This window comes from Dipteris shenzhenensis, chromosome 14 (genome assembly GCF_047967505.1).
Source record: "Dipteris shenzhenensis isolate YYH24624 ecotype China chromosome 14, Dip_SZ_1.0, whole genome shotgun sequence".
NCBI classification, from domain to species: Eukaryota; Viridiplantae; Streptophyta; class Polypodiopsida; order Gleicheniales; family Dipteridaceae; genus Dipteris; species Dipteris shenzhenensis.
In genome coordinates, this window is record NC_141609.1 from 53692048 (window position 1) to 53709627 (window position 17580).

The window sequence follows — 17580 nt, forward strand, 5'->3', positions numbered from 1 at the left end:
TTGCTCTTGCCACATTGCATCTGCAGAAGGATGCTCTAATGTGGTGGTCCTTGTCACAAACAGGAAAAGAGCCTATTCATGAATGGGCTAAATTTGTGGAGCAACTAAAAACCACTTTCATGCCACCGAGGCATGAAGAGAACCTAACCTTTCGTTGGGAGAGGTTTAGGCAGTTCGATAATGAGAGTAATGCAGATTTTACAGCCAGACTTTGGAAACTCTCTCTAGAGTTACCCGAAAAGAGTGAGGAAGATAGGAGAAAGAAGTATTTAGCAGCTTTAAGCCCAAAAGTAAGGTACGAGGTTGAAATGTTTAACCCGACCACGCTTAAGGACCTCACTAAGCTGGCTGAAATAGCCGAGAGAAAATTGAATCCTCGTAAACCCTTCAATAAGGAGTATGGGTCATCATCTAAGACCAATAATATACCCACTTTTAGGAAACCAAATCGGTTTAAGAATAATAAAGGGAAGGGTAAAGCTCTTGTAAGGAATGTGAATAGCAAATCACGTCCTGGATGGGTGCCATTTCCTTCTATGACTGACGAAGAGAAGAGGAAATTGATTAAGGAAGGAAAATGTTTCGGTTGTAAGAAACATAAGCCAGGGCACGTATGGCATAAGTGTCCCGTTCTCTTGGCTAAGATTGCCAAGACGAATTCAGTAAAAGGGAAAGCCAAGGCATCCAAGCAGGAGGGTGAGGCTTCTACCTTGTCACCCTCGAAATCTACTGTGACTATTGAGCCAATAGTGAATACTGTCCATTCAGCCAATACCTTTGGGCCTCATGATCTTTTTAAGGTGTATGGATTCGTGAATGGACAGAGAATAGTGGTTCTCCTAGATGATGGATGTAATTATGACTTAGTAAGTGATAGATTGGCAAAATTACTCCATCTTAAACCAGAACCTATAAAAAACATGTCGCTTTCAGGAGCTTTTAGGGGACACAATGAAGAAGACACATCCATAGTACGAAATATTCCTTTTCGTATGCAAAAATATAGAGATCGAAGGGATTTTCTAGTAGCCCCTTTACAAGACGTTGACATGATACTAGGTAAACCATGGCGGTATGATTTTAACCCTGCTATTCATCCGTCATCTCTCTCTCACCTTGCATGTAGGTCGAAAAAGAAACAAGTACTCTCACGAGGGCGCTCTTCCCCATTGGAGGGCCAATCGGCATTCAAATTCTGCATGCATTGCACACATTTGCATTTTCGAAAAAGCGTGGATCTTCACATTTGGAAAAAGCGTGGATCTTCACATTTGCTATTCATCCTCATACTCATCATTGTTGCTTTGTACATAAGGATGAAAACATAAGGATCGTAGGGGATCGGGACGTGTATACAATTCCATTGATTACTCCTACCCAAGCCAAAAGATTGGTAAAAAGAGGGGTAGATTGTAATCTTGTGTATATACGGGATTCACGAGATCTTCATATCTCAAAAGAAGATCGGAAGAGAAATGAGTTCCTTAGAGCTTATGAGGATCGATTTTCAAGAGATGACTCATTCGAATTGCCCATGGAGAGAGAAGATGATCATGCCATAGACTTATAGCCAGGAGCTTCCCCTCCATGTAGAGCCCCATATAGGATGAACAGGATAGAAATGGAGGAGGTAGAAAAACAAATTGAAGATCTATTGCAAAAAGGCCTGATTCGACCAAGCAGTTCTCCATTTGGAGCACCTGTATTATTGGTTAAGAAGAAGGATGAATCATATCGTATGTGTATAGATTACCGTGCTTTGAATAAACTTACGATTAAGAACCGGTATCCGATTCCAAGAGTGGATGATTTATTGGATATGCTTAAAGGTGCTAAAGTTTTTAGCAAATTGGATTTGAAATCTGGTTATCATCAACTTCGTATGAAAGCTGGGCATGAACATAAGACTGCTTTTCGCACTCTCACTGGACATTATGAGTTTTTGGTCATGCCTTTTGGCCTAACTAATGCTCCAGCCACTTTTAGTAGGCTGATGAGAAGGGTTTTGCGACCCTACTTGGGAAAATTTGTCATAGTCTTTTTTGATGACATTTTAGTGTTCAGTCAGAATGAGGAAGAGCATAAGGATCACCTTGCTAAGGTGATGGAGCTCCTAAGGAAGGATCGATTGTTCCTAAATATCAAGAAGAGTGAGTTCTTCAAGACAGAAATAGAGTATTTGGGACACATTGTGTCTGCCGAGGGAATTCGGGTTGACCCTAAAAAGGTCAAGGCCATAATTGAATGGCCAATACCCAAAAACTTACATGAGCTGAGATCCTTCCTAGGGATGTGTAGTTATTATCGCAGATTCATTAAGAATTTTGCACGTCTTGCTTCCCCACTAACGGATTTGTTGAAGAAGCATTCCTTGTATGAGTGGGGAGAGGTTCACCAAGTAGCTTTTGAGGAGCTTAAGAGAACATTAGTGACTGCACCAGTGTTAACACTTCCGGACATGGACAAAGAGTTCTTTGTTGTATGTACGGATGCTAGTGGTACCTCGATTGGGGCAGTGTTGATGCAAGGAGGGCATCCCATTGCTTATGAGAGTAGAAAACTTCAAGGGGCTGAATTGAAATATATCACGTATGAGAAGGAGTTATTGGCAGTCATTCATGCTCTAAAGTTATGGAAGCATTATTTATATGGTTCTGCTTTCAAGATTAAGACTGACCATCAAAGTATCAAGCACTTGTTCTCTCAACCCATTGTCTCTTCAAGACAAATCAAATGGGCTGAATATATTCAATCCTTTGGGCAACCAAATATCGAATATCAGCCGGGAAAGGAGAATTTAGTAGCTGATGCTTTGAGTAGACGGCCCCAAGTTAATCACGTTTCTGTGATTAAGGAGAAATCATTAGGAGCAATGGTTGAAGCTTATCCTTTAGATGAGGACTTCGCTGACATTTATGGGAAGATTCAACGTAATGAGGTTGGGGATTTAGAGGCTTATTCCATCGTGGATGGATACTTATTTTTGGGACGTGCCATATGTGTACCCAAAACATTTCGGTATCTAGTCATGAGTGAGTTACATGCGAGTCCATATTCTGGACATAGAGGTATTAGAGGAACCATTGATAATATTGAGAGATACTTCCATTGGCCTAAACTTCGCAAAGAAGTTTCGACCTTTGTTCAACAATGTGACGTATGTCAGCGCATTAAATCTGACACAAGTAAGACTGCTGGTCTTTTGCAGCCTTTGCCTATTCCTTCGGAAAGGTGGGAACACATTACAATGGATTTTGTGTCTGGTTTCCCCAAGGTTGGTCAGTTTGAGCAGATTTTCACTGTTATAGATAGGCTGAGTAAACAAGCTCATTTTATTCCCTGTAAAAAAGAGTTGTCTGCTCCTGAAACAGCAAGGTTATTCATTAGGGAAATCTTCAGGTTACATGGGTTACCAAAATCCATTGTATCCGATAATGATGGCCGTTTCATTAGCAACTTTTGGACAGCTCTATTAGAGAATCTCGGAACCAAACTGAAATTTACTACAGCCTTCCATCCTCAAGGAGATGGACAAAGTGAGAATGCCAATCAAACCATAATTACTCTACTTCGAGCTTATGTCCATGACCAACCTAGAAGGTGGCCAGAGTTCTTACCCATGTTAGAGTTTGCCTATAATAACACTGTACATACTTCCACCAAGAAAGCCCCATTTGAAATCATCTATGGGCAATGTTTACCCACTCCAATAACACACTTGGGGGAGCGAATTTTTGCCGCTGACCAGTTTGCTGAGGATATGTCACAGGTTATTGAGCAGGTAAAAGAACATATTAAGAAGGCCCAGGTTCAACAATCCAAGGCAGCCAATAAAAAAAGAAAAGAAGTTTATTACAAGGAGGATGATTGGGTTTTATTGAAGATTGATAAAAGAAGAATCAAGTCAGTGAGAGGAAGTACCAAACATGTCAAGCTAGCACCGAAGTTTTATGGTCCATTTCAGATTTCAGCAGCTTTATATCCAGAAGAAGGATCTAGAGCGTATGAGCTGAAGTTACCAGCCCACTGGCGTATGAAGAACATCTTTCATGTGAGCAATTTGAAGAGATACCGTGGCGATACTTCTGCGTTTTTGGATACTCAGCAGCAAGAAGAACCTGAACTTGAAGATGGGACTGAAGTTCTTACTCCGGAACAGATCGTATACCATAAAGAGAAGAGTACTCGTGGAAAGAAGAGATATATGTATTTACTGAAGTTTAAAAACCAGCCAGCTAGTGATGCACAATGGATGGAAGAAGAGTTCTTTACAGATTTTCCACAGATACTCGCAGATTACAAAGAGGCGATGCAATGGCAGAAGTAACAAGAGAAAGTGCACATAAGAGGAAGAGACAAGCAATAATCCAGAAGAGGACTTCTGCTCATTCAAGCAGGAGGGAGTGTCATGACAAGAGAAATGATTATTTAGTTAATTAATAGTCATTAGAACTTTATTATTGTTAGGCGCCAATTTGATGGTGCGGTTATATGTTTGTATTTATGATCGATCAAGCGGTGTAAATAGTACCGCCAAAACTATGTAACATTGGCCAATGATTATTAATAAAGATGTGCACACACGTGTCTAGGTCCTAGGGGCAATAGGAAAGGGAAAGGGTGCATTAGAGTGCATTGAATGGTAGGTGCATGGGTCATAGGCTAAGGGTAGGTGTAAATGGGAAGATGGAACTTGAGTGATCTCAAGGGACATTAATGAAAGGGTATCACCCTTTCATTGTGAATCTCACGTAGCATTCTTTCTACCACATTGCATTCATCCGTCATCTCTCTCTCACCTTGCATGTAGGTCGAAAAAGAAACAAGTACTCTCACGAGGGCGCTCTTCCCCATTGGAGGGCCAATCGGCATTCAAATTCTGCATGCATTGCACACATTTGCATTTTCGAAAAAGCGTGGATCTTCACATTGACAGCGAACCAGAGATAAATACGACAAGGGGGATCAATCGACATTTCGAGAAAGAAATCAGGGAGCACCTTCTTTCGATACACTTTTTACAGTTTTTATATATGGTCCTGTTATTCCTGCACCGTAAAAGGAACGTTCAGAGTATTATATATTTGGGAGTTTAGTGTGCAGGAGAAAGAAAAACAGGAAAGCAAAATAGAAAAGAGGTGTATATATATTTTAATTGGGTTCTAGAAAAGACTTAAAAAAAAAAAAAACCATTTTCCCTTGTGAAACTATGGAGGCAGAAGAACACAATTCTAGGGTGAATCCTAGTGAGTCTAGAGCACGGTCTACACAACAAATGTCACATCACACAGCACCTACTTTGATCGGTAGGATTTCGATATTAGAAGATGCTTTACAGCAGATTATGAACCAGCAGCTTCAAGTGAATGCTGGTCAGAATGAGGTGAGGGAGATGGTGCAAGCCTTGTCGGCTAGACCGTCTAGAATTGATAAGGGCAAAGCTCCAGCAGAGCTAGAGCCCAGTATACATTCATCAGAGCGCGTGAGGGTCAAAGTGCCTACTATTGCTAATTGTAGACCAGAGAAGTACGCTGGTCGGATGACCGAGCGTAGTTCTGATGTGATCGAGGTTTGGTTACACAAGTGGGAAGAAGCCTTCGCCATTTGTGAGATCAGATCTGCTCTAAAGAAAATCCGTGAGGCCACTCACCTGTTTATTGAGGCAGCGGATAGATGGTGGATAAAGCAATAGAAGGATCAAGTTGCTCCTACCACCTGGGAAGGGTTTAAATCTGAATTTAAGAAACACTTTCTCCTACCTGATGAAGAGTCCCGAGCTTGGGATGCTTACAGAAATCTTCGTCAGAGGAGTCTGTCGGTGGCAGAGTACACTGACAAATTCAGGGAATGTGTCATGAAAATAACAGACCCTCTCCCTATGTCGGTTCAGTTAAAAGACTATATCTATGGACTGAACGACAAGATCAAAATGGAAGTTCGGGCTAAATATGTGACTACATTAGATGAATTTATTGCAGTAGCCCTGAACTATGAGGATGCCAGAGGCAGATCTGGTGGATTTGTGCAGGCAGGGACTCAGTATGAGTACCCGAAAAAAGGGGGATTTCAGAGGAAATGGACTTCAAAGACAAGTGTCTCGCAGCCAAGTGGCCAAACCAAGCAGGTGAAGCCGGTTGAGGGACCAGTAAAAACAAGTACCACCGTTGGGGTGAAAAGAAAAATAACTCCAATGGCGGCCCGGGCTTGGTCAAAGTCCTCGTTGACCCCTGAACAAAAAGAGAAAGCTAGAAAAGAAGGATTGTGCTTCGGCCGCCTTCAGCGACATCAGTGAAAAGATTGTCCACTGAATAAAGACCGTCGCACGGCTAATATGATAATGTCTGAATGCGACGTGGAAATGCAGGAGAGTCCCAATGCGGAACATATGCAGATGCAATTGGCGGGACCTTCTCAGAGATTAGTACCTTGTTTGTTATGTGGGTTTGTTGCTAAGCTAGTGACGAGTGCACCTGATAACATCCTATCTAAGCCCGCAGCAACGGGGTATACAGCCTTTAATGATACGGAGTTAATTAAAATGAAAGGGCAAGTGGCTAATCATGATGTCATTGTGTTGTTTGACTCGGCGTCAACTCACAATGTGATTAACTCCAGGCTCGTGAAGAGGCTGAAATTAAAGACAAGTCCATCTGACTATGCGTATACAGTCAAGATGGCAGATGGAAGTTCAACTGAAGTATGGCCAGTTGGAGCTTCGGATTCAGGACTATGCTGAGAAGCTTGATTTTGAAATGACCAAGCTTGTCATGCAGATATAGCCTTGGGTATGGTGTGGCATTCTAGGAAGAATCCAGCCATTGATTGGAAAAAGCACGTATATCAATTCAAGATGAATGATGTGCTTTATGTCTTGCGAGGGGAGAAAGATATACCTCAGGGACCGTTGGTTTCCATGATGGAAATCCGAAAAGCTCAAGTAGAGTTTTTATTCCTTTGCACAGCATTGGTAGAGCCGGTTGATGATTCTTCGGCTAGCACTGATGTTACGCAAAGTGGTGAGATGGCCAAGCTGGCTAATCTTATAACAGAGAAGTTCTCTGAATGTTTTAGGGATGAACTACCTTATGGGTTACCTCCAGAGCGGAAAGTTCAGCATAAGATTGAACTGATCCCGAGGGCAGAACCTGTAAATAGACCTCCCTATAGAATGAGTTTTGCTGAAGAGGCGGAGGTGTGTAGACAACTGGAAGAATACCTCAAGTTGGGGCAGATTCAACCAAGTTTCTCACCTTTTGCTTCGCCAGTGATATTAAAGAAGAAAAAGGATGATACGTTTCGCCATTTTATAGATTACAGAGCATTGAATAATATCACTGTTAAGCACAGGTATCCGATGGCTCGGATTGATGATTTGCTAGATGCATTACATGGAGCCGTGATTTTCAGCAAGATAGACCTTAAGTGTGGCTACCATGAGATCCGAATTAGAGCCGAGGATGTGCATAAAACCGCTTTCAGAAGCAGGTTTGGTCACTATGAGTTTTTGGTAATGTCCTTTGGACTTACCAATGCTCCAGCGACATTCGTCATGCTTATGAACGATTTGCTACGTCCGTATATCGGAAAGTTCGTAGTCCATTTATTGAGTACAAGAGCACACGGGCTGCTTCCTTTCAAGAATTGTTACGTGTACGAAAGAGCTCACAAGCTCATTCTTTCTTGGCAACATGCCACTTGTCCAACCAAATCCTATACTAACTCTAATTACATGCCTCGTTGAGCAAATTCTGGGGTCACTTGTCCAACCAAATCCTATACTAACTCTAATTACATGCCTCGTTGAGCAAATTCTGGGGTCTTTGTAGCAGTGGGTCATACGAACAACTCTTGGTCGCTTGTGAGACTCCATGTTGCTTGGGCCTTCAATCCCTCTTGGTACCTGCAACCATTAACTAAATCGCAAAACCATGGCACCCATTAACGATCAGCGCTTTGCATGCAGATAACAATCTGTGGACTAATCCTAGTCAATGTGGGCGTCCCCACCACGCAAACATGTGCACATAAATAGCTAACTTTGCGATTGACCAAAGCCAACCCTTGGGTCAAGGCGTCTTAATTACCAGAATTCTCTGATCGGGTCGATAATAATCTAGGTTGACCGAAGTCAACCTGCTTTGGTCGAAGCCAAGTCTTGTTGGTTGAAGTCAACTTTTTTTGACCGTAGTTAGAAGTTCTTTGGTTAACCATAGTTAACCCTCTTGGCATACGCCAAGTCTTCTTAACTGTGGTTAAGTATACTTAACTAGGGTTAAGTATCTTTGACCAAAGTCAATACTTTGACCAATTAAAAATAACTTTTTGAATATAATTAAATAAATGAGAGACTAATTATGATCAATTGAAACTTTGACATTGCAGTATTTACAACTTGGTGACAGTGGAGGAGATGCATTGCATATCTTGATGAACCCTGCTATTAGTTCACTGACCTCATCTCTAAGAGTCTCAATTTAAGGTCTCTGCCTTCTTGTTGCAGGTTTGCTTTCATTACTTCGATATAGTTTCTGCAGCAGATTTTGTTAAGATGCAAAAGCAATAATTGAGTAAGATCTTAAACTTGAAATCTGCTAACTAATGGATTGCTTGCACGCATTGCAAAGAATGTCTTCACTTTGGGGTGCTCTCGCTTTGCCGTGTTGTTGCCTCTTCCCCTTTTTCCCCTACACTGAAGACCTAACTTGAAGTAGATTGTGCCTCACCACAGCTCAGGTAATGTATATGAGCTCATGGGGGATCCCTTCAGGATCAATGGGACTTGACATCACTATGTGTTCTACCTCCCATGCATGCTGAAATGAATGAGGTAGATAAAGATAAATTCTTGTACACTTTAAAGATTGTTATTCTGATGCTTTACCATGGGAGTCAACCCCTGAGAGACATGAAGACCACATGGCATAGATGTCTTATACCCTAGCAGTGAACCACCTAATAGGTCCCCATACAGAGTTAGTGAACTCAACGAGAAGAAATCATGGCCCAAGTGCAGGACTAGTTGTCCAAGGGGCTGAGCCAGCCGAGTTCCTCTCGATTATGCTCCCCAATACTTCTTGTACAGAAGAAAGATGGTTCGTTTTGTATGTGCGTTGGCTATCGCGCATTGAACGAGATGACCATCAAGAACAGATTCACAATTCCGTGCATCGATGATGTGCTGGACCAGCTTAAGAGGGCCTCAATTTTCAGCTAGATAGACTTAAAGAGTAGTTATCACCAAGTCAGGATACAGCCACAGGATGTGCACAGGACATCGTTTCGCACTACTTTTGGGCTGTAGGAGAATCTGGTGATGTCTTTTGGGTTAACGAATGCCTTGGCTACCTTCAATAGGATGATGAATCGTATCTTCTGACCCTATAGACAATTTTTAGGTACCTTCTTCGATGAGATCATTGTCTTCTCTAAGTCCGAAGAAGAGCATAAGGAACATCTTGCTACTCTTTTCCAAGAGCTGCGAAATCACTAGCTCTATGCAAATGAAAAGAAAAGTGAATTCTTTCTAGAAGAGATCCACTATTTGCGGCATAGAATATCCAAAGATCGGATATGGATGGATTCGGCAAGGATCCAATTCATCCAGGAATGGCCAAAGCTGAAAACTGTAAATGAAGCCCGTAGTTTCCTAGGCCGAAGTTCTTACTTCAGAAGATTTATAAGGCATTTTGCGGATATGGCCGCTCCACTTCACGACCTAACCAAGACAAACGCAGTTTTCAGATGGGGTTCTCCGCAGAAGAAGGCATTCACTCCATTCATAAAGAAGCTGACCGCAGAGCCAATTCTGATAGTTCTTGATTTGTATCAACCTTTTGATGTGGATTGTGAAGCCTGTGGAGAGTGTGTTGGGGCTGCATTGCACCAGAATGGTCATGTAGTGACCTACGAAAGACGGAGACTTTGGGATGCCGAGATATGTTTAGGAATACATGAGAAAGAGTTGTTGGTTGTGATTCATGCCCTCCATACATGGAAGCATTATCTTTTGGGTGCAGACTTTACAGTAAAGACAGATCACCTAAATCTGAGATATTTCTTGACTCAGACGAAGCTCTCCGAGAAGCACATGAACTGGCAAATATGCTCTTAATATATCGTTTTCAGATTGTCCTTACTCCGGGAGCTCAAAACAAAGTGGCAGATGCTTTGTCTCGACTCTCAAAGACTCCGAGTCAACAATGAAACTATTGGCTATCATAGGGATCTGGAAGACATGAGAGAGCAATATGCCAATGATGCAGATTTTGGTGAGATTTTAAAGCAACTGCAAGAGGGACAGTCCACCAGTCACTATTCCTTGAAAGATGGGTATCTAGACATAGAGGATGTGCCTAGATTAGTGCCAGAGGATCAGTGTTGTGAATTTCATCCTGCCTTGAGGTCACTTATGCATTTCGGGATTTGTGATGTTGTATTGTTGCCTTGAGAGATTGGACATTTGATTGTGGGACTACCAAACACTCTTTAGCAAGCTCGATGCCTTGTGGAATGCATTGTTAGCTTTCAGTTTGTCACAGACACTGGGGGATGCCTTAGCCTTGCCTTGGCAATTGGGTACTAGTTGTGCTTGGAATTGGATGCCTATTGAAGCCAAGAATTGACTTGGACCGTGGACTTGCCAGTGAAGCAAAGTGCAAGGGGGAGCCATTGTTGTAAACGCATATTCCATTGACAGAAGAAATAAATAAATACGGAAAGGGGCTCCAAAGCATTTGGGGCCAATCTTTTGGGGCATCAACATCCTAGAAAAATATAACATAATCATAGAAACACTAATACATAAAAATGTAGTCCATGGACAGGATGGAAGCTGTGGTTTGGCATCACTGGGACGATCTGGGTTAAGTCCAAGGTGGAGTCTAGTGGTGTACGAGGTTGCGGTGGCATAAAACGTGTGATAGAGTGCTAACAGCGGTCTGTGTGTGCGATTCGCCATAGCCTGTGTCAGATAAGTGCCATTGTCACCCCCATCGGGTGTGTCTCCGTATCTCGCGAGAGACATGGAGTCCTTTGGCAAGGCTGTCATAGCAAGAGGCTGTCATATCTCTCGCTTTAAACCTTGGCTCTGCCATCTCCCTAGGGACTGTTGGCCCTTGCTATTTGGCTAGAAAACTCAAAGATTATGCTCTAAGTGACATCTCGCTAGACAACCCTGGTCTTTCCTATGTGTCTTGAGAAAATGCTCTCTATGTCAAATGGCCTCATGAATGAAAGTTGCCAGGCATCTTTGATGTGGGTAAGACAAGAAACTGGAGAGGGGTCTGAAACCATCTGTAACGAGACAATGGTAATGACCTCAGACTTCATAGTACATAGGGCATCTGAAAGCGAATTTCTCCTCCGATTGGACCTCTTGTTGATCAAATAGAGTACACATGTGGCCCTCTATAGGTACACCCTCAGCCCACGCACTCTCAATGCGCAGTCGGTGTTATGAGACACGGAACTGCTTTGATCGATGCCAACCAGATCCTTAATTTGTGTAGCTTCTAGCTAATTGTAAGAGATTCTCTTGGATAACCTGGTTGACCTCGTGATAGGTGAGCAAACAGAAGGGGCCTCAATGCTATATTGAAATAGGGGTAATCTGTCCATGTGGAGCCCCAAACTCTATTTGCATGTACGTGTGTTACACATCTGATCGCCCTCTACTGCTAATGTCATGGATGAAGAAAGGGCCAGCCATGGCAAGCTACTTCGGCCTGAGGTATAAGAGCCATAATCCCCAGACTCGGTAGAGGTATGTGATAACCTGGAATGCTGTGTCAAGCTGTAGTGGGGATGCTCCGCTAGAACTAATTGATATGGGACTGATGGCTTACCACAGATAATCTGTGACAGCAAGAAAACTATCTGACGTGATCATCCGTGCGCGCGCACGCAAGAGAGAGAGAGAGAGAGAGAGAGAGAGAGAGAGAGAGTGGAAGTGCTGGGGCCTTAGCAGCAGTGTACCAGCTCACAGAACATGAGGTTTAAAGTTGCAAACATTTAGTAGAGAGAGGGAGAAGGAGGAGGAGAGTTTATTAATGTCTAGGAAATGCCAAGTATAATATGATATGGGATAGTTAATGCAGTGCTAATATGTGAGTAACAAAGCTTGCAGACTGAATGAAATGCTTAGATAAATTGAGTATCCCCTAACTCTGTGTAGAGTCAGCCCATGTTCTGTGAGCCGGTTGGTCTTCCTTGTTTCGACATGGAGGGAGGATGAGCCCATCTGCAAAAATGTTCAGCATATGTTTGATACAGAGGACTATGTGATGGGAAATCAGGGGTTACTCTGTTTTTGGTAAACATATCCAAGCGACTGCAAGTACATCCTAGCAATGCGGTCCATATTTATGGGAGAACGGATGATGTTTCTCTGTATATATCGCACAGAGATGCTGAAGCAAGACTCGAATCTGTGTGCATGCTTGGAATTAGAGCTTTGGTGTTGTTAGTTCACATGGTATGATGTAAGGTATTTTCTCATGCATGAATGTGTACAGAGGCTGGAGGTAGTCGCAAATTCTTGGTGAAATTGCTATAAGAGCTATTGGGCCATGGTGGTGAGTGTGGATGACACTTTATTTGGCATGCTTTCGGATGCCTGCAACTGATATTTTGGTGTTATCCATCCATTTGAGTTCAAGGATAGATTACTTTTGTATAGGGGTTGAGTAGAGAGATCGAAGGTGTCTCAAATGTTGTGGCAACCAAGGCTCTGGTGTGAGTGGTTCCTGAGGGTGGGAGGATGGATACACAATAGGGTCCCAGTAAATACACAGAGATGCATGGCATCTTAAGTTGGAACATGCCTTTGTTTTTTTATCTGCCATTTCCTCTTAGCTTTGGAAATTGCTTCTGCTATCTTGAACCAGAGACCAAGCTAAGCAAGGTGAATTCTGCTGTCTTTTTTGTGGTGTTAAAGGTCGGGGCAGGCTGGAAATGGATAGTAATTCAGACAAGCCAGCTATCACCCTTCAGGAGACGAGTCTGTGTAATAGTTCTGGTGATGATGGTGTTTTAGATGGAATTTACCAGGAGGAAGATTTCACAGATTATGATGGAGTAGAAGATCAAGAATTTGTTCAATACAGTCATGGAGTTGGACCTACACAAAATGTCGAGGACGAGGTACAATTTATAAAGTAACGTTTATTTGGAACATTCTTGAACTGCATGCTATATTCTAAGCATGATTAGTGGTCTTTTGTTTTGTCTGACGGTTCAAGTTCTAGTTTGAAGATTTGGTATTTTAATGAAATACCTTATATTGGTGCCAAAGCATGCTTTGAGGTTTGGATAGCTGCAAAGAGGAATAGAAGGGGCGTTTTTGAACCACAGTTGATTTAACAGAAACGATGTGATCGAGCTATCGGTAAGACGTGAATGCTAGTTCTGTCATTGTATTTACTGCTTAACGTGACCAAGCCAAGCTTGAACAAAAACTTCTATTGATTGGTTCTCATCACTGTAAAGTGCTTGTACAATGGCATTGTAAAGGGGAAGATATGTGTTCTGCTCTAGAGCATCAGGATTATAGTTTGTGAAGGGTGTGCTAGCTCTTTAAGTGAGATCATCGGATGTTTCTTCTAGTATATCGATTTCCTTTTAGTCTAAGGTGGAATTTGTACACGACTCAACACTAGGAAAGCTTGTTTATGAACATTCAAATACTCTTTTAAAGCAGCAGTTACGCTTTGACTTCACAATGGTGAATATTCTGACATTTGGCCCAGTTTCCGTTTTCTTCAAAGCAGATTTGTTTATATGCAAGGAAAACCCTTGCGTTTCAGCTCAAACTCCCTTTCAATGAGATTCGTGTAAGAAAGATGCTAACGTTTCAGTGCTATACTTATGGATATATGTCCATACGATCATACTATTCCTATGCCATTTTTAATTCATTTTGATTATCAATTTGGAGTTTTCCCTTTTAGGAGATATACACAGCCTTGGTCTTTTTAGATGACTTCTATTTGAAACTTCATCCAAAAAATGACTATAGGTATGCAATGGACACTTTGCTCGTGGTTTACATAGATGGATAGGCTTGAGCGGTCTCCTTGTTCAAATCGTAAAACACATTCAGGGTTGCACATGGTCAATCACATCCCACCAGATCGTTGGATCCAACTTGCATGTCTCGAATTATAGGTCCTTAAGTAATTCATCATCCAATGGCCTTGTGGATGAGTAGTGCATCATGGGGGAATGGCCTATTAGTTATGGGCCAAAATATGCATGGTAGCCAAGGCTTCCTCTAGTTCTAGGGTGAGTTTAAAACTCACTAAACTGGTCTTTAGAAACCCAGTACAGCTGCTTATGCTTGGGCACTGATGACGACATAAGTGTTAATTTGCTTTCTAAGTATGTCTTTCTTTTTTTTTTCATAAAAGTTTTTGTTTACCTCTTTTTTTCTTCTCTTTCATTTTCTCTTTTATTTTCTGTGTAGATTCTTCATCTTTAGAACAACAAAAAAATCTAAATTTGTATGATTGGACTTATTCTAGTCTTACAAAGGTATACTAACTCAATAGGGGAAAAAGCCTTAGAAAGGAAAAAGTTCCCCTAACCGTCCTAACTAACTTGAAGGTTGGCCATTGCCTAAAATAGTACAAGATTTCAAACAGCCCCCTGTCGTGACAATGTCCTGTTGTACAAGGAGTGATCTCAATCACCATTGTAGTAAGCTCAATGGTTTGGGGAAAGCTTCAATCTTTTCTCCTAGGTAGGGCTTTGGTGAGAAGATTTGCAATGCCCGATGTGCAGGATAGTAGATGAAACTGATCTCTCCTAAGTGTAGCCTCTCTTTGATATAATGATAATGGATCTCAATGTGTTTCGTGTGTGCATGAAACACAGGATTTCGTGCCAATGTCCTCCTGTACAATGAGTGATGTCAATCACCATGGAAGTAAGCCTAGAGCTTTGTGGGAAGCTTTGAACTTTCTCTATGTAGGACTTTGGTAAAAAGATTTGCAATGCCTCGATGTGTGGGACAAAAGATCAAACTAATCTCTTGAATCTAACCTCTCTTTGAGGTAATAATAATGAATCTCAATGTGTTTCATGTTTATGTGAAACTCAGGATTACTTGCCATTCCAATGACACTCCGACTATCAACGAGTATGGGAGTAGATAGTTGCAAACCACCATGAAGGTCTCTTGAGCCATACACATTCAATTGTAGTTGTGAAGATTGGCATGTATTAAGCTTCACAACATGATGCCACGGTGGATTGTTTCACGGATGAACTGTTAATAAAGAAATGATTTCCACTATGACTATTTGGTACAAGGATTTTTTTAACGTTCTTATGTTTGCATTAATGCGTCCAAAATATGCAAAAATAATATCATGACATTGGTAACTTGGAAAAATAATTGGTAAATCAAATAAATATGCCATCAATAAATTCAATTCTACCTTTGGTATTAATGGAACAATTGGTGGTATTAATAGAACAATTGGTTGTAATACCCTTGATACTAGTGAGCTATTGAGGTACTGCCATTGATAATAGTCTACATATCGCTCGTATTATGACAATACCAGTGGTAGTCTGGCATTATTAGTAGCAGCATTCTTGGGTTTCTTGCATATTTCAAAGCTTGCGAGATTTGCGAGCGCTCTTCATTTGGCAGGATTGAAGTCCATAGTTCTTGCATCTAGTGTGTTGGGGTAAGGGATCACAATTGAGTCGCACGAGAATGTGGGTGACGAGAGAGAGTTCATGGTGGTTGCAAATGATTGACTTTTTTAACCATGGACTTGTAGTTGTGGCAAACTAGGACCTCACACAAATATAATTGTGGTACATGCAAGTTACAGAAGTTAACTTGCATGTACCACAATTATATTTGTGAGGTCCTAGTTGTGGGGTCTTTTCATGCCCTTGGAATTGCCTTAATCTTGTTCTTTAGGATTAGTAGAACACGATATGTGGCTTGCATGCATCAAACCTCAACTATGTGCCCATTTGCAAGCGACCTTTGAGTACCCATTGTTGACACCTACTTGCAGGACACTAATGGAGTCTAGATTTGGACCATTTCTTGATTTATGTGTGTCATCCTTGTGTTCTTTGTATCATTCCAATTTTGTTTTCTATGTTTTGCCGATGCAAGAGTGCGACATTGAGGCCATGTCTCTAATGCTTCTCATCACTTTGCATCTGCACCTGTATTACAACCATATAAGCACTTAAGGGTCTTCAAATCACCAGCTAGATGCCATTCAACTTGAAATGTTCCATGCCCATTTACTATTAATGTTTGCCTTGCCTCTTGTCTTCGAATAATCGACGGGATGTCGTTTCTCTCCAAAACCCATTTCAATGTCTCGTGGCACTCCTTTGGGGTCTCAAAGGTTGCAAGCCACCATATGTCCTTCTTAGATTGGACTGAGAAACCCTACTCAACTTCCTCATCCCCTTGAGCAAAACGCAAGGCGTCGTTCATAATACAAATGCTCACCCTCTCTAGCTTGTGCTCTTTTACCAACTGAGCTTCATCTATTTTTATGACAAATACTAGCTTGCCATCTGTACAATGAAAGAGAAATACAGTAAGGATATAGAAATGAGAAAAAATAAAGTTGAATATGAAGAGCGAATTTCTCTTACCTTCTTCTCTCATCCCATAGAATTTGACCATGGCTCTCTACAAATTCTCTACATCCATGTAAACATTATTGAAAGCATTCATCTCAAACGTTTGGATGCCAGATTTCTACAGGGAAGGAGTTGCTGTAGAAGGAAGGAGGAGAGGAGAGATGCTACAGGAGGGAGAAGGAGAGGAGAGATTCTGCAGGAGGGAGGAGCAGAGGAGAGGGAGCCTGGGCGGCTAGAGGAGGAGGGAAGAGGAAGGAGGGAGGAGGAGCCAGAAGGAGTAGTAGGAGGGGAGAGGGAGGAGGGAGGAGCAGGAGCAAGACGGAGGGGAGAGATTTTACAGGAGGGAGGAGGGGAAAGATTCTGCAAGAGGGAGGAGTAGAGGAGAGGGAGCCTGGGTGGCTGGAGAAGGAGGGGAGAGGAAGGAGGGAGGAGGAGCCAGGAGGAGGAGGAGGAGGAGGGGAGAGGGAGGAGGGAGGAGGGAGGAGGAGGAGCAAGACAAAGGAGGGGAGAGAAGGAGGGAGGGAGAGGGAGAGGGAGGAGGAGGAAGGGAGGGAGAGAGAGAGAGAGAGGGAGGGAGGGAGATTCGAAATTTGAAATTCAAATTTCAAAAAGTAGCCCCCTCCCGAGAGGTGGGCTCAAATGTGGGCTTAACCCACCTAGGTTGGGCTGGGTTAGGCCTCTTTGGGACCCTCCAAGCCCCTTGCATAGCCCACTAAGCATTCCCTAATCCATTCCTTATGAGGCCCTTTTGAGACCCCAATTCTCCCCTAATGGTACCCCATGGTTTGTTTCCTATTCTTTTAAGATTGAATTATCACCATAGTGCTATGATAATGATTTACAAAGGGTATCAATGATCCAACCCCAACATATGCGGAGAGTAGCTCACAATGACTAATAATACAACTTGATCTCTTCCGATCCTACACACTCAACAATCTTCGCTTCCAAAAGATC

The 17580-nt window shown here is 42.2% G+C and overlaps 1 protein-coding gene across 1 annotated transcript in view; it reads left to right on the plus strand.

The window, feature by feature from the left end:
- Positions 1 to 15160, plus strand: part of LOC147894823 (pentatricopeptide repeat-containing protein At4g21190-like) — a 49827-nt gene extending 34667 nt beyond the window's left edge. Inside the window, exons 7-9 of the mRNA XM_087384745.1 lie at positions 12513 to 12528; positions 12921 to 13140; positions 15098 to 15160. Of these exons, the coding sequence (XP_087240871.1) occupies positions 12513 to 12528; positions 12921 to 13140; positions 15098 to 15118 (257 nt within the window). The 3' untranslated portion in view covers positions 15119 to 15160. The remainder of the gene's footprint in view (positions 1 to 12512; positions 12529 to 12920; positions 13141 to 15097) is intronic.
- The last annotated feature ends 2420 nt before the right edge of the window (positions 15161 to 17580 follow it).